Source organism: Nipponia nippon, unplaced genomic scaffold, assembly GCF_047370975.1.
Source record: "Nipponia nippon isolate SJK-2023a ecotype South Korea unplaced genomic scaffold, ASM4737097v1 scaffold_24, whole genome shotgun sequence".
NCBI classification, from domain to species: Eukaryota; Metazoa; Chordata; class Aves; order Pelecaniformes; family Threskiornithidae; genus Nipponia; species Nipponia nippon.
In genome coordinates this window covers 4,727,697-4,748,494 of record NW_028262341.1, presented here as the reverse complement: position 1 = coordinate 4,748,494, position 20,798 = coordinate 4,727,697, and the positions used below count along the sequence as shown (strand labels likewise).

Genomic DNA, 20,798 nt, shown 5'->3' with positions numbered 1-20,798 from the left:
TTCCACAGAACCTTAAAAAGGCGCATGTCTGCAAAACATTTGGCAAAAGAACGAAACAAAGGATCCCATATCCTGTTGTACAGCATAATACAATTAAAAAGAATTGTCCAACGTGTTTTTGGAGAGCATACATAAAACCAACAGAGCTAAAGCATTACTCCTGTTGATACTCAGCCTACCTCCAGAATTCTACTTCAAGTAGTGTAGGGCTTGAGCACTGTGCCACCTCGCAACAATAGCTAATATGTTGCTTCATCCATATTGTCATCACTGCCAGCACCAAAGTCATCTCCATCTTCAAAATATGAAGAAATGTAGTCATTTTCCTAAACAAAGGAAAAAAACATCTATCACTGTATCTGTGGAGGAGACAATTTATGAAGGAAACATCCTTTAAACTGCACTTGAGCACCCACGTTTTGAAACAGTAATAGGAGTTTTTTCTTTCCTTATTTCTTGGGAAAGGAAAATATTGTAATGAAGTTCTGATATCTATGAAAGAAGAGGCATCACTGTTTTAGTGATGAAAATGAGTAATTGTATGTACATTCCTGCTTGCAAGATCATTTTTTCGGAGCTCTTTGGGAGTAACAAATCTAAAACACCCAGTTAAATTAACTACAACACAACGTAGCACAACGAACAAAATTAATGTAATAATGCCTCTTGCTACAACTTTTCCTCAGCGTCAGAGAAGCTAGGGGCATTTCTTGGCTTGCAGCCAACACACTACTCAATGAGTGGGATCTGACTTTATGTAAACAGGAAAACTAACATCATACCTCTTCATGCTCCTCTTCATCATATTCCTCTGGTTCTTCTGCTTCTTCATCATCTTCGCCTTCTTTGTCTTTTGTTTTGTCTTTCTCATCTTCAGATTTTTCTTCTTCATCATCTTTCTTTTCCAACTCCTGTCACAAGGCAATCTCCTTTACAAGGTAAGCCCATGTTACAGCAACAGCATATCCTCCACACTACCAAAGTGTTATGCTGCAGTTAATGTCAAGACAACTAGCATAACGATGTGCAAATGTTGTTTGTCAGTATTTAAAACAACATGATGTAAAGCACCAGAACTTCATAAGGACATACTCGATCAAGCATTAGCTATCAGACCTGAAGTCTAAAAAAGTATGTCTTGTGTAAGAAATTGAGATGATGATTTACCCTTACCATCCACTGCTGGAATAACTGTTGGTAGAAGGCCACGTCATACGTGACAAAACAGTACCACATACTGTATATAATAATGTATCTGCACCAAATAACTGATGGATCACCAAGAAAAACTACGAAGTTGTTTCACCTTTAAGCTTCCCATTCCCAGATGGTGGGTAGTTGCCTCCAAAACTGAGGTCACTTTCCTCCCACGTTTCTCTTTCTGTATGCTTCTTCCCTCTCAACTTATTAAATTGTTCAATTTCCAACATCAGTAGACTGGCAAAACAGCAATAGATGTAAAAGCTCTGGCACCAGTTCCTCCTTCAATAAGCTCTAACAGCAGCTCTGCTGTTCACAATTAGGCTACATTGCTGCCCAGTGAAGAACAACTAGTCAGAGTCAAACACAAGTAAAGAGAATAGTTTCTCCACAGCCAGGCTCTATTCTTATCCCCTCCCTTGTGCTGCCACGTTGCAGAACAGTTGTCCGTCAGAGTAACAAGACAAGGCCAGAGAAAGGCTGCTCCGGTTATTCCATTTGGTACCAAAAAATATACTAAAGGTGTCCTTTTCCTTCAGCAATTTCTATTGTATAATTTAGAAAGAGTATGCACATCTTACCTCAATTTTTTTCAACACATCCAGATTACTTTTAGGCTCAGAGCTTTTTGCCTTTTTTGGTTTTGCACCTGCTGAAATAAAATACATCACAATTATTTTTTTAACATGGAAGAACACAAACTCTTCTTTTACTTGCTCTTAAGAGCTTACATCTTGAGAATGCCATGGGAATCCCATACCATCTGTATTAAAATTACCTTAGACTTTGAGCTACATCATTCATGGAGGTGTAAATGCCCAATTTATCTAAGTGATGCCTATAGGGCCAGTCTGAAATTCATTTTGAACAGATAGTTGACCAAAGGTTTGGCCGAAGTGTGACGTTCAGCTTCACAAAATACTTTTCACCTACATGCTCACAATACGTTAAGAAACTAGAACTGAATCTCAATTCTTATTTTCATCGTCTTGAAAAGACAAAAACTCATTAATGTTACTAATTTATGCAACACATTAATGACAGCTGGGTGCTTCAGACAGATACATAAAAAAAGGCAGACAGCAGAGTTTATTAGCTCCAACACAGTAGGCATGGTTACTACAGCTAGATGGCTTTTGGACCACAGTTGGCTCTTATCTATTAAGTCCACGGTGCATATTTTCACCTAGTCCCTTGACTCATGAACACCATCTTTATCAAGTTACTCTCTACAATCCAACCTCATTATGCTACTTAACAGTATGGTGGAGCAAAGGTCAAAAATAGCATTCCATATACCCAGGTAAGAGCTACCTGAATTGCAGCACCCTAAACTAAGGGAATAGCTAAACTAAGACAATAGCTGCCCCAATTCCAGGAGTGCAGTTTGACCACTAGGGAAGGAGAAACTCCTAGAAGAGCTCTGTACCAAGAGATGTTACAGCCTTTAGAGAGCTCTGTTAGACATCCTGTTTCCATGATGTAACTGTCTTTTTGTTCTGCTATACTCAGCATGATGATAGGGCTGTACCTACCACAGATTAGCTCTTCTCAGCAGGGTAAACCTGCCGGTATAACGTGCCATACTGGTGTAGCTACACAGTTTCTGATGGACGAGGCAGCTTCAGACCAGCTAGGTTGTGTAACTTGCACATTTTTTACACTTTAGGCTTCACTAAGTGGTATCAGGAAGAAAAATAGTGTGCATTGATGGAGGGGATATCCTTTCTGGAGCACATAGTACCCCAATGCGGTTATGTATTTTACCTGGCCTAATACTTAAGGAAGCAGAACACTAAGAGGTGCTAAGAAAACACCTGTATCTTGTCAAAAGCTTTTGTCATAAATAACATTCAGTTCATTTCTGTATTTTGCCTAGGAAGGGATTATGTGACAAAAGCACCGTACAGAGCTGAGGGAAGTCAAGCTGCTCTGTAATAACTTATGAACAGCATCAAAGCAAACGCATCCAGAATGAAGTAGGCTTTTAAGGAAAACAAGTGGAAAGTGGGATTCAAAATTATCATCTCTGCACAAAGCCCTGCAGGCTTTTAGAGATAATGCCTATACAACAAACAGCCTGGAAATGAAAACAGACATGCAAGATTTTTCCTTAAATGCTGTGCGTCTCTGGAGCTTATCATAAAATTAGAGACACTGACCCATCATTAGTAGAACTTCAAGCAAAATAGCTCCTTACATTCACATAGCTTTGAGGTACAATGGAATACAATCTAATCTTTCCAAATACCTGTTCTTGCAGTACTTGGGCTTAAATGCATACATCTGACTGCTATATACATATGCATATATAGCTGGCCTACAAGAGCTGAACCCAGTCAACATTTTGGGTTTTTGTTTTTTGGAGGTTTTTTTTTTTGCAGGCATTGCTGGTATCTAGGATACTGTGGTCCACAGCCCAGGGTGAGTCTGGGAGAGATGTGGAATTCTACCCAAAGTTTTGTCACTAAGAAGGCAGGTGGTCAGGTCTTAGGTTAAAACATTAAGGGAAACGGAGAGGTGTGTAAAAATGAAGCCATCCCTGTACATGTAACTGTGTAGTGATCCAAAAACCACTCCTGCAATCCGCAAAGGTAGAATGGTAGGAAGCCTGTTTGAATTTCGGTGCAGATTCTGTTGACTCTCTCACCTTTGTTCCACTTGGTTATAAAGTGTCACCTAAGATGGCTGTCCTCAAAATACAACAAAGATAGGGACCAGAAAGGCTAATGTGTCACTGAGCAGCTATTTACAAACCTCCTGAGTCATATGACTTTTGTATGGCCTCTGTATCATCAGGATTCCCCCAAAAAACTAAAACCACATGATTTTTGCTTTTAGAGGAACCTATTTTTTTAATCCGTTCAAGTTCTGATGGTCAGCTGATCTTTGCCATTACAACTATGTAAGAAAACGTACTTTTTAAGAGCAAACAGAGAAACTGGCACAAAAGAAAGAGGAAAAATCCCCCACAGTGAGCAGTGACTCTCTCTTTGTTTATGATAATCACAACATTATTGTAACAAGGAATAATAAATCGGCATTTATGATTTCATTGGATCTTGGGGAGCTAATTATTGCATATAGGCTTACAAAAGCCAATGCAGTTTCTTCTTTTGAAAAAAAAGCAGGTATGTACTGGTTTCATCTTTAGAGATTTTGCAAATAGGTACTTAATTTTCAGTTGAATCTTGCAGTCTACCTTTAGTACCATGCTTCTCAATGACGCTCTTAAAAGGAACAAAGCTTCCAGCTGAGCCAGTCTCCATGACTACTGTACATTCCCTTTTCTTTTGCTATTTTATCCTTGAACTGAAAAATGACACATGGAGGACTTAGACAAAGAGAACAAGAAAGTAAACAATTCTATATAACAGACAGCTAGATACAGGAGGCCAAGTGTTATTTCACATGAACAGAGCAACAAACTTCTACAGAGAACTTAAAATAAGTCATGCATACTAGAAAACACTTTGAAAAACAAATACACGTATGATGCTGTGTAATAAAAAAGTTTTTTCCTGTAAGAACAACCAATACCAGCTCCAACTGCTGTTGAAGGATCTGGTTCACAATTCTGCAGAAGAAAGCTGAAAATAAACAAAAAAAGTAAAACCAGGGAAAATAGAAAATAACCTACATTAAATCACATATAAAAAGCTTAAAAAAATGCAGAAGTGAACAAAATCATAAACAAGATAATTGAGAAACCCAAAATATAAAGGAAATCTTAACAGCCAGCTATTCATTGAATAGAAGGGTGAGCGCTGACTAAAGATACAAACTTTCAAAACAAAAGTTTTTGCGGTTTTTTTTTTTAATCTTTCACTGTTACATATCTCATATGTTAATATGGTACATCAATATGAAAGGCAGGAAAGGAAGATAAATCTGTTCCAGTAAGTTAAAACATCCTACCGAAGCAAAGCAAAAAACCACAAAAGACAGGCAGCCTAGTAAATTATTTAGAAAAAAATCTGCCAAAAGCCCTGATTATTCAGACTAATTAACATTTCTACCTTTTTTTTTTCCCTAACCAGCTCCAGCTTGTCTTCTAGCATTCAACTAGTGTGTACTAAATGATTCTTAAAAATACATAATCTACCTTTTTTGGTCTTTCTCTTTGGCTTCATCTCTCTGGGTAGTCTTCTCCAATCTGTACAGAAAATAGCTTTAATATATATGAATGATGATTTACATCAGTAATCCTCCCCCTGCCACTTACCAAGGAAAGGTCGGGGCCCCTGTTGTGCTTCATCCTATTTTCATGCGTGTGTTTTAGCACACAACAGTTTTATAGAATTCTAGCTGTACTTTAAATTGAGCAACTAGAGTGAGGACTGGCATTTCACCCACTTAAGGACAACTGGGATCTGCCCCGAAGAGATAAGGTTCAGCCCTTCCAGTGGCCCACATGCCCTTCAATTTACCTTCTATAATGAAGTTGTCAGTAGTGAGCTATACAGATATGGTTGTGGAAGTTTAATGACTGAGACATCAGGTTGGGTTATTTTTAGTAACATCAATGTTTGCTCCCAGTTCAAAACTGGTATCTGCATGGTGAGTAAGGAAGAAGGAAAACTACAGTGAGAGCTAAAGCTTGCAATTTTGCCGCAAATCAGTTGTTTCAACTGAGTAAATAAATTGTCAAAAAAAAAAAAAATTTTTTTTTTTTTGACAAAACAACCTTGATCTGAAAACATGCAAAGAGCATAACCCTCAACGAGGAATACATGACTTGGTAAGGATTTGCATACTTTTTTATTGCTTGAAAAACAATGAATCAAACATTTAAAAGAGCAGAACATTTCACAGGTTAATAAAGAATTAGCCTTTGGTAATCTCAGATATTACCTGGGGTCCATGTTGCATGCTCCTTTTCACTGTCCTGGTACTTTTTACTGTACCTCTCAATTGCTATAGAGAAGGATACAAAGAGTTACTGAATTCAATTAACTAAAAAGGCAATCCAGACACTCTCCTTGATATTTGCCTGTAACTAAACATACCGTGTATTTGTTAATCCCATATTGAACACTTTCTTGTGCTGTTGTCAAACACTTAAAAAACAGTTTAATGTCACTACTTTGAGCAGTTCTCATGATAATTCCCAGGACTGATCATCTGCTAAGTACTTCCAAGACCTGGATTTTATATCCCCCCCAAAAAGGCAAAACGCCGAATATTGCTTTGTATTTTTGGTGTATCTCCTTTCAATCAAACTCACCCCTCCCCCCCCCCAAAAAAAAACCCACCCTCCGAAATTATTGTAATTTATACTTCTATCCTTGGAAAGCATGAAAACATAAAATGCAGATATAGTCAGGGAAACCACGTTGAAACATCAAATGAATGCTAACTCTTCTACTCTTTCAACAGTTTCACAACCTAACCTTTGCTACAAGGCCAGTGACATTTATCACCACTGTGCTAATCATAAAGAGTATCCAGAATTCCCACATCTCAGAAGGCCACGTCTCAGACTGATCATGATCAACTCCCAAGACTTTAAGTACTTCTGCAATGGCAAAGTTTTGCAGCATAACAGACGTGTCCCAAACAGCAGCAACATATTTTAGTCCATTTAACCTCTTCCCAGGCACAAGAACTAAACTGAGAAATTCACTGTAAATAATACAGAAGTTACACAGTGTAAGTACATCCATTTATACTACTGCAAAAAAAAATTTCTCGTACAATCTCTAATGACAAAAGCAATATCAAAACTTAAGTATTTTTACATCAGTTGCATTTTTTCATACCAAATTACCATGCCCAACTGCAAAATCCACTTAATGCAAAACTACTGATTCTGATTGCAGTAATAACTCATTTCCCAAACAGGGATTATTTTTGTGGGTATTGTACAAAAAATGGTAACAAAGGCAGACTGTGACCTTTACAGTCAAAGACTTCTAACATACTCACCAGAGAAAAAGAAGGGAGAAGGAAGATAAAAGAACTGAAGCTCAGTTTTAAACTTAGTTATGATGAAGGCAAGCAGAAGACCTACTTAGAACTGTGCAACAAAGAGCTTGCATTTAAAATGACAGTGTCACAAGGGCCATTTAATATAGGTGGCCTTCACAGATGCTGTAGGAAACCGTCAGCACAGGGAGGCAAAGAAACTAGTAGTTTTGATTGCAGCTTGAGGCTCTTCAGTGAAGAACTAATTGCTGATGCCATCAGTAAAAAAATACATCTGACTGACTCTCGCCACTCACAGCTAATGAATTAATTCCTAACCACTGCCAAGGTGACAGTCACCCAGTCATAGCAGATATAACTGCAGGAAAAATATGAACGATTCATAGCTTATGAAGCGAGGAAAGTAGAGAGCTTACTACAGAACAAGCTTGCTACTCACTCAAAATGAGTGTTGCAATGAATGATGAAAATCTATTCTATATGGCATACTAACGCATCAAAATTGCCAGGTAGTATTAGACGTGGCTTTCATTTACTACCTGAATAATGAACGAAAGATAGATAGCTATGTCCTAACTAACTAAAGTGGTTCCCTTCAAAAGACCATTTGGCTCACAGATGTTGTGCTGAGGGTTTAAAACAATTCATTTGCTCTTGCAGCAAAGCCAATTTAAGAAGTTCCTGCCTGCAGTCCCGCTCCTGCCTCTCTCTTATTCCTACCAGATGTTTTGATGAAATATAGGAGAGGAAAGGGCTGTGAACCAGATAACAGAAACGATCAGTTAAAAGTAATCTACCTTGGAGGAAGAAAGTGATTTTCTTAAAGCTAGGCCACTTCTGCCTCATAATGCAGTCCCAGACACAACTGCATACCGTGGCTGACATTAAAGCAAGCTTTTAAGCTGCCGACTATCACTGATGTAATTATACCCCACCCCTCAGATGAGGCATTTTTGTACAACTAAAGGTTCAGTAAAAAGTTACCTCAACTTAACAATTTATCCTTGGGAAGACAATGAGAACATCTGAAGTATTATTTGAGTCTATCAAGTGTCTGTCTACCTGCTTTCCCTGCAACTGTCAGTTTTTGTAGAAAAACAGTCTTCGAAGTTGGCAGTTCTATTAAGGAGGACACTCAGCGACAGACAGAGATCACTCCACCTCTAAAAGAAGGCTGCAGAAACACAGACGATTTTGAGGTGAACAGTAAGAATGATCACATGAGGCAAAGTTGGAGAAGAGAGATGTTATGTTCTCATACAGTGGCTGGTTCCTTGGAAATAACCCTGACCCGCTCTCAGGCACAGCAGTTTCCTTTTTTGTACCTCAAAGAGAAATAGCACACTTCAAGTCTGACAAAGATCAAGAGCACATCAAGCCTCTGGTGAGATGAGAATCCAAAGAGATTTAAATTTGTTTACTCAGAAGATGAAAGAGGAGATGTGATAAAAGAGTAATTTGGAATTCTTCTACCATCATAAAAGGATCTAGAAATGAAGATCAGATCTATTCTCCTTGCCTCACAACCAATGTTTTACCTGGCCGTACTGTCAGGGTCCACCCTGGGCTGTCAGCTTGTGCTGTACTACAGCTGCCTGCTGCATCCTGGTGACTGCTGGGCTCTAGCTGCAGGTCAGAGGAAATATTCTGCCTTTTGTGAGCCACAACGTCTGGTCGACAGTGTGTTCACTGCTTGTACTGCAGAGTGCTGCTCCGTTTTAAACAGTGCTTTAGTACAAGAACAAGTGAACAATCAATAAGGTGCATTAATCAGTGTTGCATTCAAAGCCAAATAAAAAAAAAATTGCACGCAGTCAAAAACCTCTAGAATTCACCACTACACCATAAACAAAAATTACCAAAAATTCAGAGGGGATTGGACTATGTACCTGTATTGTATCTACATCATGAATATTTAGTCAGAAAATATTCTGATGGTTTTCGGGTGGAAATTAAAACCTCACATTCTAGAGTTCAAGTCAGCTCTCATTATTCAAAATCAGCACAAGACAGCAAGGAAAAGATTATCCAGTGTTTGGCCACCTCAGATTTTTTAAACATTTTTATAAAGCTTTTTAGCAACTGCCTATTGCACTGACTGGGCCTAGGGACTGACACACGCAACATTTCCTAATATGTTGTATTTCGTATTCTCCTGTAACAGCACTTACCTTTTATACTATTCAGAACAAGCACTCAGGAGGATGATAGAACTGGGCAAAAATCACTAATGAAAAGAAGCACTCCTCACAGTAATCACCTCCTGTGACTCCTAGATTTAAAATACCCCCACAGCAACGTAAACAGACATTAAAGTCTCCCTACCCTGCTCCCCTTTCCTTCTCTCCCACTAGCAGAGTTTTCTGACCAGGAAATTTGGATTTTAACAGTATAATGATGTATGGCTAGATGTCAAGTATAGCAGAGCATTTATTGTTATCAAACAATAACAAAGCGGTTAATTTTTAATTACATGTAAACAAAAGACATTCTTAGGTCAAGTAGAATAAGATCAAGCTTTGGCCTCTAATCCAGCTCTGCTTCCAATGCAAACCTCAATAAATCACTTATCCTGATCTCAATCTTCGTATTTCAGGTGACTTGCCAGTAATACTTACTGAACTTTCCTGAATGGACTTAGGGAAAAAAGTTAGTACCTTTTAGAATGTCCAGCTATTAAATATAACATTGATTATTTTAAGTATGTCTTTGCACAATTAAGATGGAAGCTGCATTTCAACACTGGTATTTACTACAGATTTGCTTGCTCCAATGCAAAATTTTAACATGTAGAAATGCCTATTTCACTTGTATTGGTTAGCATATAATTGAAAAGACTGAATATAGTTGGTCTAAATGTTTCTTACTGTATATCAAATGCAATACATGTTTGATACCTCTCTTTTTCACCCAGTAGTTGCTTCCCAGTTACAGCACTTGTAGGTGTGACCAACTTCAATAAGCAACAAAGCAGAAAAATTCCCTATTATCATAAGTTGCCAATTTTTATTCCTGAGTATCAGTACAAAATACATCTTCAATACATGCATTTCACTACACCATCCTTCATGGAATAATAAGTACTGAAGATATAAATAAAAATAAAAAGCACACAAACAAACCTTCATGATCTTCTTCTACTGCCAAAAAATACGGCATTTTTTTCATAGTTCCTCTAAGGTCTTGTTTTAAGGCCAACATGTAATCTTCATCTTCTCCTGTTTTCAGAGGCACTGGCTTATTGTCTGTACTCTGTACAAATTATGTTTATTATTTATAAGGTCTTAATATCCATCAAAACTATGCATTATGCTACTTTTCAAGTATACTTCATTGCATTCTGACATGCATAACTGTGTACAACTGAATTTATACCTTTTATGACTTTGCTGTACCTTTCTGCAAAAATATGTCAAGTCAAGAAAAAAAAAAAGTATTACAACTGTGAAATAGTCATTCATAGTCATGTTAAGCTCTTAATTGCCAAAAGCAGTTTTTCACAACAGCCTAACTTACTCAGAAGCCATTGCTTTTCTCTTCAGTCAGAGCAGTGCTGGCCTTAACCTTTTCTAAAACAGTATTTTAACTACATTAAGTATGATTACTCTGAATAACATGGACACCCTTTCCATGACTATTGTCAGAGACACAGGTTGTATTGTCATACAACCAGGTAGAACACAGGCCTTCACACATTTCAGTTTCTGTCAACTGAATTTAAATGAATTGTTAAGGTTTGGATTTTTTTTTTTTTTGTGGGGGGGGGTAGGGTGGGGTGGGTGGGTTGAACTATGAATCTTGAAATTGGGAAAGATAAATAAGCAAAAACAGTTTTAAAAATACACAGAAAACTAGAGCCAGAGACAGAATTACGGAATGGATGTTGTTTCTTTCACATGACAGATGGTGCACAATCTACCTACCTGAGTGGCAGGCTGCAAAGCACAAAGTGCTATCACAAGTCCCAGAGCTGGATCATGAAAGGAGTTTGCTGCTTCCAGCTATATTTGCTAGCTGGCCAACATTTTAAATCGCTAATGTTGCTGATGGTAAGCTGATGTTCCTTAACTGGGCTTCTAATTGCATTTACAGGAAATTTGTAAGAACTCAAAAAGTGGCTATTAGAAATATGCAATAGCAACAGTTCACTGTTTAAAATAATTTCAGTCTAAATCAGTCAACAACTGTAATATACTTTTGGTCACTGCCCAGTCATTAAATCCAATTCTTGAAACCAGATTTCTTGGTGAAACACTGGAACAGGTTGCCCAGAGAGGTGGTAGATGCCCCATCCTTGGAAACATTCAAGGTCAGGCTGGATGGGGCTCTGAGCAACCTGACCTAGTTGAAGATGTCCCTGCCAGTTGCAGGGGGTTGGACTAGATGACCTTTAAAGGTCCCTTCCATCCCAAAGCATTCTATGATTCTATGACATTTTTATCGATACTAGTTATGCCACTGGGTTAACTTTGAATTTTTTGAATGGCACTAGCTTTCCTCTGAAAAGTTTAACTTAGTTCTGAAACTTTGTTCGCAGAAGGAAGAAAGCATCTTTAACTTCTCCATGGTATACGCTTGATATACTGGGGCTAGTAATTCTGTAAGGCTGATCCACCGCTGACTGTAACTGCAGAAGCTGTAGTTCACACAGAATTCAGTTTCCTTGTGCTATCAAGCAGACGGCAACATTAACATTAGGAACAGTTACAGATGGCTTAGTATCAATGAAATCACACATCTTAATTGTAAAGGTGGACTAAGAGGATATATAACATGTGGTTCAGTAAGTCAAAACCTCGGGTGAAATAACTATTCAGAGAAATCTCAGCATAGCACCAATTATATGCCAAACTTGCAAGTTCTGTATCATAACATGAGATTGAGAAAAATTTCATGCACCTTGATCAAATCCTGACATAAGTGGAAGTTCTCATATAAAAACTGCAACATTGTTAAGACTACTTTTCAGACGCAAAATTGTCGAGGCTTCCCTGCACAGCAAAACTCAGTCAGAAAATGCTCTTTCTTCCCCTTTAATTTTCAAATGCATCCCAAATGCTAAATCTCAGTTTCCTTAATTACATAAAATATCTTTCACTTATTTTCAAATTCTGGCTACTGAGGTACAAGATAATAATCCAAAATCTTTCATGTTTTCATTAACAGTAAATTTCTAAAATCAGCAAATCAGCTTCAAAGACTAGTGTAACTTCATTCCAAGCAAATTCAGATATCCAGTGTTTCCGTTACTGTAATGTCCAGAAAACCAAATCATGATGAGGACTTTAACAAACCAACACCTTGCAAGCAATCTAGTTAAACATGGGATACAGCAGTTAGCAAAGGGACAGGAAGTAACAATAAGAAAAACAATTATTTACATTACATGCTTCAAAATTCACCTAAAGTGCTTAGGGTTGTTCATATATTTCATTACATTACCCAAACACAACACTGAATACACTTTACCTGAATGCAGAGAGCATGCTCTAAGACACTTGCTGTACTTACAGGAAATGGCGGTGGAGGCTTACACACGACATCAGGTAGAGCTGCACCTTTAGTAAAGCCAATAGCCTCAATGTTGAAGGTAAATGCAGCACGTCCTCTTCCTCTACCTGACCCAGCCATCTGGAGTTACTGAAAAGATTGCAGATTTTTAAAGATTTATTTTCATTACATGTATCAAATACATGTATGTATTACCTATCAAATTAATGTCTAACAAAGATTACAGTAATTTTAAAACCACTCTCAAAGGTCATTTTAAATAGCAAGCCATTTTTAATGACCATCTTAGGTTCTTCCACATACTATAAATTTGGTACATGCCTAAAATCAGCTCCATTCCCTCATTTCTGCTAGCCACCTCTGCATGCCTGAAATTACCTTCTAACCTAGGAATTTTAAACTTTCTTCTTCTAAACCTCAGATACACTGACTTGAGTTCAATCAGGGTAGAAGAACCAGAAACAATATAAGACTAAAAAAAAAAAAGAAAAAAGAAGTTCAAGGACCCTGAACTTTCTGTGAATATATTTTGCAGTTTCTGAACTTTTCTTCAAAAAACAGTTTGTGTTTGTCACTCATGGCTTCTTTGCCCCCCAGATTATTTTTTTTCCTTTATATTTGTAACTAGTTTTGGGTACAGAAAAAGAGGCAAAAGCAAGAGGTTCAAGCTAAAAGCATCAAAGGACTTTTCTTCGCAATAGCTCTCTCTGCTCTACTCCAGCATATCTGCAAGCTAACTGCTGATAAAAGGTTGTTTCGTTTTGTTTTTAACAAAAATATTTCACCAAGGATGTAAAAGAAAAATAGCCTGCAAAACTACATTTCCAGTCACATCTCACCAACTTCACTGTTATGTCAATCTCCATCTCAGGACTGCATGACCCATGGGTTGGCAAGTAAAGCAAAATGTGAGAAACATATTTTTTGCAGGGGAAGATGACAACAAATGGGACCTAAATGAAACCCAGCTGACGCAATGTGCTACTGCTCGCTCCCCAAGACCATGTAATGATCAATTCAAGGCCCCAGCCCAGAAATCCCATGTGCTGTTTACCATTAATTGCAAGGTTACCGTACTGCACCCTGCTTGGTAAGAGCATGTCTGGTCCAGACTTACTGCTGTACCTGTATCATCACAGCTATTCCCACCATTAGTGTGCAGGTGAGAGAACAAGTTCAAACAGGAAATAAGAACCTGCACAGTAACTACAGCTTCTCATACACTTGTCTAAAACAACAAGGAATACAGGAGAGAATTATGATTAGGAGCAAAGAAAAGCATACTTAAGATTAACATCTTTTAAGATTCCCCCAAAGGGAAGCAATGGCGTTTTTATTAAATGCCTATGAACATCAGGTTGATGCAAGTATTTTTCTACTTATTATTTTCAATGGGAATAAGCTCTGCTTGGATAAAACAAAACTACATTATGTATTTCCACATCACTCAGCACCACAGAAAACTGTCTAAAAATAAGCAGAAAGACCTAAATAAATCATTTTAAGACAGACAACAAAGCAAAATCTAAGCCTGAGCATTTAATTAACTGGAAATAAAAAAAAAAGAGATAAAAAGAAAAAAGAAATAGCTAACTTATTTGAAAACAGGATGAAACCAAGATGTGAGCCTGGCAGAATGGAGAAAGATAAACGATACAGTAAAGCCCCAAACATGAGCAATTATATTATCTAGGTGTGAAGAAAGGGAACCAACAACAGAAGAAAACAAAAAAGAAAGGGACATGTCCGGCTAGCAAGGAGAGGCACACTGTTTGCATTAACTATAGTGAATATAAAGGTCCATTTTTAAAATGCTGCTTTACAATTAACTCTCCTAAGACTTTCTTGAAATAGCACATTAGTCTGATGAATAGTAACAAGCTTTAAAACTAGCGGTATTTCAACTCTGCAGTTTTACTGAAACTTGTGAGTTTTCCAAGCGTACCATCAACTGACAGCGACAGATGACCGGACAAATTGTGAAGGAAAAGTTGACATGTACAACTAAGTCACCGAGCATGACAAAGTTACCAGGACAACTAGTCCTTTGGCTGCCACGAGGGATGCCTAATGAAGCACCTGGATGCATTTTTGTGTTTACGGGTAGTTTATGTGTCATTTACTCTACAAGTGAGAAGGCGAATTTCAGAGTTAAGCTTTTAAAATTCCTTCGAAACTACGTACGCTGTTGCCTGGTCCGTCAGTCAGGGGAAGGCTGCAGAGACCTTCGGGAGGGAAAGGCCTGTGGAAACGGGGTCCCCGCCGGCTGCGAGGCAGCTGGTGCGATGGCGGCGGACGAGCTCTCGTTACCATACGTTCGTTCTCCTCAGAACAAAACTCTCGGTTGTGTTCAGATCCTTGATTTTCAGAGGCAGTGGAAGGGAAGAGCAGATAAAAGAGAAAGGACTGAAATTTAAACACTCAGATTTTGGATGTTTCTTTTTTTTTTTTTTTTCACCTGATGCCCCTGAAGGTAAAAGGTTGAAAATACTTGTCACGACGGCCACAAGCCCCTGCCATGTGAGAACAGAGCCCCTCGGCTCCTCCCTCGCCCTCTCCCGCTCCCTCTCCCCGCGCTTTTCGTCCGCCGCGCCGCCACCCCCGCCCCAACTCGCCGAACGCCCCGGAGGGTCCCCCCGCTTCCCGCTCCCCTCACGACCCGGGCTTTACAGCTTTACTTCCCCGCTCGGCAGCCGGGGCTCGGCCGCCTCCCTCGGGCAGCTCCCGGCCCTGTCACGACAGGGGAGCGGCCTTCACCCCCTCTCCGCCACCTCACGCAGCGGCGGAGCCCCTTCGGCCTCCCTCACCCGCCCCTCACCGCTCCGCTCTCGCCGCTCGCCCGCCGCCGCCGCCGCGCTCCGCCCGCGGCTGCCGCAGTGGGCCGGGCCCGGGGCCGCCCCGCCCGCCGCCGCGCTGAAGGAGCAGGGGGCGGGGGGGCTCGCCGTCGGTGAGCGGCTTGCCGGGCGATGTCGGCGCTGGAGTGGTTCGCTCACAAGCCCCTGGGCGACGGCATCTTCTGGATCCAGGAGCGCTTCTACGAGTCGGGCAACCGAGCCAACATCTGGCTGGTGCGGGGCTCGCAGCGGGACGTGGTGATCGACGCGGGGCTGGGGCTGCGCAGCCTGCCCGACTACCTGCGGGCCTCCGGGCTGCTGGAGCCAGCGGAGGGGGCCGGTCGGCGGCCGCTGCTGGCCGTCGCTACCCACGTCCACTTCGACCACTCGGGCGGGCTACAGCACTTCGAGGAGGTGGCGGTGCACAGCGCCGAGGCGGCGGCCCTGCTGCGGGGCGACAACTACGAGGCCGTCACCTGGCTGTCGGAGCGGGAGGTGGCGCGGCCGCCGCGGCCCGGCTGGCGGGCACGGCACTTCCGCGTCCCGCCCGTCCGGCCCACCCGCCTGCTGCAGGAGGGTAAGGGCGGCCGGGGCCCGGGCTCAGCTTCTCCGTCGAGATTAGTACTCGTGTTAACGCCTGAGCTTAAAAAGGCGTTTTAAGTATTTCGAATCGGGTCGCAGAGTAACATCCTTCTTGCCGCTGTTCTCATACTGCTTCGTGCGCCTCCTCTTACGACAGTTAAACTGCTATTATTGCACTTCTCTTCAGTCTCCGCAACCCACTCTGCAGAATCTACAAGCCATCCTAAACACGGGACGAAAAAGATATGTAGTGGGTTAAGTTCTTGTTTCCGCCAGTTCTGAAAGTGTTGACGGAAACTGAGAAACATGCATAAAATACCCTGTGCTTCCCTAATCTGCTTGCCTGTTGGTGCAGGATTTTTTTCCTTAGAATGAGAATCACTCAGCAGCAATTTGAGTGGCTGACTAATTGAGCACCTCAGGTTTAGCCTTAGGCTTCTAACAGCATGGCAGTCGGTTCTGGCATCTGGTGACCCGTATAATTTATAAACTGTCAAGGCATAGCAGTGTAAAGAACAAAGCAGTTTATTGAAATATGTACTGCAAAGAATAGGGATTCACTTTTACAGAATTTACGTAAGTGTCACATTTACAGAAGTGGCTTGTTACAGATAAAAAAAAAATCCATTTAGTCTCTCATGGGTAACAGTGGCTAGGTTATTTTGGCAACAACCTGACAGTTTGATATGGTGAAGCAGAAGTTAAGGGGTAGCTGTCTGGCAGACAGGTGACACCTTTTGCAGGGGAATTAGTCTCTTTTTGGCTGTATTAGGCCATCCTGTATAGCTGCTTGGAAAAGCAGAACTGAACTTACTGAAGACTTCAAAGGAGATCTGATGTGACATTTAACTGTAGTCAATCAACAGAAGTTTAAGTTGTTTTTTCTTTATTAAAAATTATTTTAAAAATAATCTTATGAAAGAACAAGCACACTCACTGCCAAAGTAATGTCGTCAGAGAACGTTCATTGAGACATACATTGTGGAAGTGGCATGCCATCTCAGCACGTGTCACTGCTGTGGGGTGAGGATATCCAGTGATGCTGAAAATACAGAATGTGGCAGGGACAATACTCTGTTTCAATCCAAAGCTGCAGCTTTTCCTTTTACCTTGCCTGCTTCATTTGTTGAGTTTAGTTTTTGCATTACCTTAATCTTACCAGATCTTTCAAGCACCTTTTGTTTTGGCTATTCTGGCTAAAATTGCATTTGCTTGTATTGTGCCTTACCATTTACAGTTTTCCTACTCACTTGTATCTTCTAAGACACACAGTTTCCTTCAGCTGCCCCAGTGTTGGGTTTTTTTCCTTAAATTCTGTGCATTTCTTCTTTAAATTTTGGATGCCATATTCTGCTTCTTTGTACTCTTCTCAGTGCCAGGAGTTTGAAACCCACTGGAACACTTGGCTCCATTAACTTCACCATCCCCACTGTTGTTTCATTCACCACCACAGGCATTTTCTGTACAATCTTCTTAATAGTCAAGTCTATTTCTTCCTCCTACCAAGGCTTCTCAACATTTCCCTAGAGAATTTGGCTAAAAATTCTCTCTGATCATTTTGAAACTAGCTGCTTCTGCAGACATAGGGGTCCACCTCTGTCTTAGGTACAGCATGGGCAGATATTAGCTGTTCAGTGCCTTCCGTACTCTCTTCTACCATTTTCAGTGATCCTTTTCAGTTGAGTACCAAAGCGCATCAGGTCCTGTCACAAAAGATCTGCCTTTCAAGAGTTAAGTACCTTTAGGTTTGCCGAGTCTTGAGTAAATTTGTGGCATGCCTGTCTCTGGTGTAAGACATATCTGTAACTTTCAGATTTCTAATACAATAGAGGTTTGGTACCTTTTTCTTGTTCTCCTTGGAACTTGAAATGCATATTACCGTTTTTACAATGGCTTATATGTTGGTCACCTTTCCCTACACAGCCCTAAAGTTTACATATTTACCACCTGTAAATTAATGGGTTCTGCACTGTTAGAATTAAGCTGGCATTGCAATTCAAAATCAACAGAAGACTTACTTGTCCTAGACTCGATCCCTAGACTGACTTTCTGCTGAAACTACCAGTTCATTGGCTAGTATAATGAAAATGCATTCACATTTAAGCTGGCAAAAAATGACATGATGTTAAGAAAGTTCTATTTTTATCTATGTGATTGAATGAGATGAAGAAAGCGTGTGGAGGCCAGCCTTGGTTCTCGTCCAGCAGTTTATGTTCTGTCATTTTGCCTTTCAAAAGCAGTGGAATTCTAGGTGAATTAAGTGAGGGTAGAATTGTAATAAATTGTGAAATGCTTACTTTGTAAACTTTCACAAGAGACCCGGCTTAGATGTGTTCTGTTTGTTTCCTGTTTTATTTTCTCTATCACATTTCTTTCCACACTGTTTAGTTTATTAGGGTGGCAATAGATTTAATTAATACAGCCCAAGCCTGTGTTAACTATTACTATTATTGGAAAGTACCCTGACGTCGAGTGTATCTTTCAGATGCCTCTCTGGCATTCACCAAGAAAATAAATCTCCCACTCCCATTGCTGTGGATATATAGCATGTACAAACTCTCAGCGTATGGGTAGGTCGTACTCTTTGTGGTGTCTAATATATGTGATAAATGGAAACATTTTCCTGTAACACATTTGTTTGCAGGGGATGTGATCAGCCTTGGAGACCGACAGCTTACTGTCATGCACATGCCTGGTCATTCAAGAGGCAGTATTTGCTTACATGACAAAGACCGGAAGATTTTGTTCAGCGGAGATGTGGTGTACGATGGATCCATGATTGACTGGCTTCCCTACAGCAGAGTAAGTGACTACGTTGTAAGCTGCCAGCGCCTCATGGAGTTAGTGGACAGAGGTCTCGTGGAGAAGGTACTGCCTGGGCACTTTAACATATTTGGGGCAGAAAGGCTATATCGTTTAGCTTCCAACTACATTTCGCAAGCTGGAGTTTGTCACAAGGTTTCTACTTGTGCCATGAGATCCATTGCGAGCATAGCACTTCGCGTTACGAATTCCAGAGTCACTTCTTAGTGACAGTGCATTTTGCGTGATCTATTCCCTGTTGAAAAACCAAATGGCTTATGAAAGTGTTGACACAAACAAAAGCAGTATGCATTAGTAAAGAGCTGGCAAATTGATACAGATGACCTGCAAAAACTCTCCCTATTTTTGCCTACTTTATTCCTATTTTTATAAAAAATATGTAAGCTAGTCGCTTTAGCCAAAGCTGCCGTTTTTCTTTCTATTTTTTCAGGGCATGTTTGCACATGTATTTTTATTGAAATATATTGTTTTATTTTTGTTATGATGCTGACAGATGCATATATGCCAAAATGAGAGGTTTTACATTCATGCCTGGAACCTTGTCAACGTAGCACTAGGTTTCTGAATATTTGCTCAGGTTTTGGCCTAACGCAGCTCGTGCTAAGACCTGGTGTGTGCTGGGAGCAGGGCCATTAGGTCAAAATAAGAACAGCACCTATGCAGAACTCAGTGGGCAGAAGGAGGTAAGGGCCATTCTGCAACTGTTGTCACCTGCCGCTCAGTGCCTGCTGCACCCATCATCGCCTGCATCTTTGCAAAGTAGCTATCTGGCAGTTTCTTTCTAATCCACTAACGTATGGAAACACTATAGACCAATTTTCCAAGCTGGAAGGTACATAGATACATCAGCTTACCCAAAAAGCTTTTGATATTGATCCAACAGCAGACGGACTGTTGAGGCTTTCATGCTTCCCAGTGTAGTGCAGGGGACGCCTGCACCATGACAGAGGAGCAAGAATGAGCGCTCTCACCGTCTGCTAGGGAACTGTTTTGCTTATAGGCATGCGAGTTAGGAGTTAAGAGAATTTGTGAGCTAATGAATTAATGTGTTAGACTACTCTGTGCAAAGCGGATTGAGCTCTTGCTCGATGTGTTTGGTTTTTTTTCTGATGAACTCATAAAATAAATTTTATTTACAGTTGTTCTGTAAATTTGAGAGAACTGGACTGTGACAAGCTTAAAGGTTTTATTTGCATTTTTTCATGTGACTGGATTGTAACTTGGCTGTTAATGCTTTGTGGTAGGGGAAGGATGGATGCTTTAACATGATCTTGCCCTACTGCAGTTGCTGGATTAAACAGCTGGTACACTTGTTACCACAAAGTGAATGTAACTTGAACTGTTTAATGTTTGCTTATGCGGTGTTTGGTGCGTATGGTTTTTATGAAAAGTAAAGTGCATTGTATTTGACTGTGTTCCAAAAAAAGTTGAATGAATACATTGAGAAACACTAAATAACATTGTAACTTGCTTATGAAAATTCAATGTGTGATATTTAAAAGCTGTTGAAATGGTTAAAGTTTGTGTAATTATTCTAACAGTAGATACATATATTTAACTTTTTTAAAAGGACACTGTCTGGTGTTATTTTCGTATGTAGACATACATACTTTCCTAAAAAGAGTGCAAATGTTTTTCCCAAGTTTTAGTAGAGTTTAACCTTATTTGTTTGGCTTTCACTTCATAGGGAAGCTTTTTTCGCCCCTCTCATCATACCCAACAGAAAGGGAGCCCAAAGTTTGGGCTCTGTCTAAGGGGGAGTGGAAATTGATAGCGTTCTTAACAGGTATAAATTCTGGTGAAAAAAAAAAACAGTTGCAAAATAAAAAGCATCTCTGCCTAAAAATAGTGAAAAAGAATGTCTTATGTAATACTTTTCTCCTTTCACAGATCACTGCACTCCTGCCTTTACTATTTGAA

The 20,798-nt window shown here is 40.2% G+C and overlaps 2 protein-coding genes across 3 annotated transcripts in view; one reads left to right on the top strand and one right to left on the bottom strand.

Moving 5' to 3' along the window:
* Window positions 1–15,594, bottom strand: part of POLR3G (RNA polymerase III subunit G) — a 24,189-nt gene extending 8,595 nt beyond the window's left edge. Inside the window, exons 1-10 of one of the 2 annotated variants that reach the window (XM_087761344.1) lie at window positions 15,458–15,594; window positions 14,824–14,996; window positions 12,640–12,768; window positions 10,251–10,380; window positions 6,055–6,117; window positions 5,306–5,356; window positions 4,689–4,790; window positions 1,782–1,852; window positions 783–911; window positions 180–326 (exon numbers count right to left, since the gene is read on the bottom strand). In XM_087761344.1, the coding sequence (XP_087617470.1) occupies window positions 240–326; window positions 783–911; window positions 1,782–1,852; window positions 4,689–4,790; window positions 5,306–5,356; window positions 6,055–6,117; window positions 10,251–10,380; window positions 12,640–12,759 (753 nt within the window). In that variant the 5' untranslated portion in view covers window positions 12,760–12,768; window positions 14,824–14,996; window positions 15,458–15,594 and the 3' untranslated portion in view covers window positions 180–239. The remainder of the gene's footprint in view (window positions 1–179; window positions 327–782; window positions 912–1,781; window positions 1,853–4,688; window positions 4,791–5,305; window positions 5,357–6,054; window positions 6,118–10,250; window positions 10,381–12,639; window positions 12,769–14,823; window positions 14,997–15,457) is intronic. The other variant, XM_087761346.1, reaches the window with a different exon arrangement.
* MBLAC2 (metallo-beta-lactamase domain containing 2) lies at window positions 15,479–20,798 on the top strand. Its single transcript, XM_087761343.1, has 2 exons — window positions 15,479–16,050; window positions 18,700–20,798. Exons 1-2 carry the CDS (start codon window positions 15,606–15,608, stop codon window positions 19,083–19,085), a joined length of 831 nt encoding a protein of 276 aa, XP_087617469.1. The 5' UTR covers window positions 15,479–15,605; the 3' UTR covers window positions 19,086–20,798.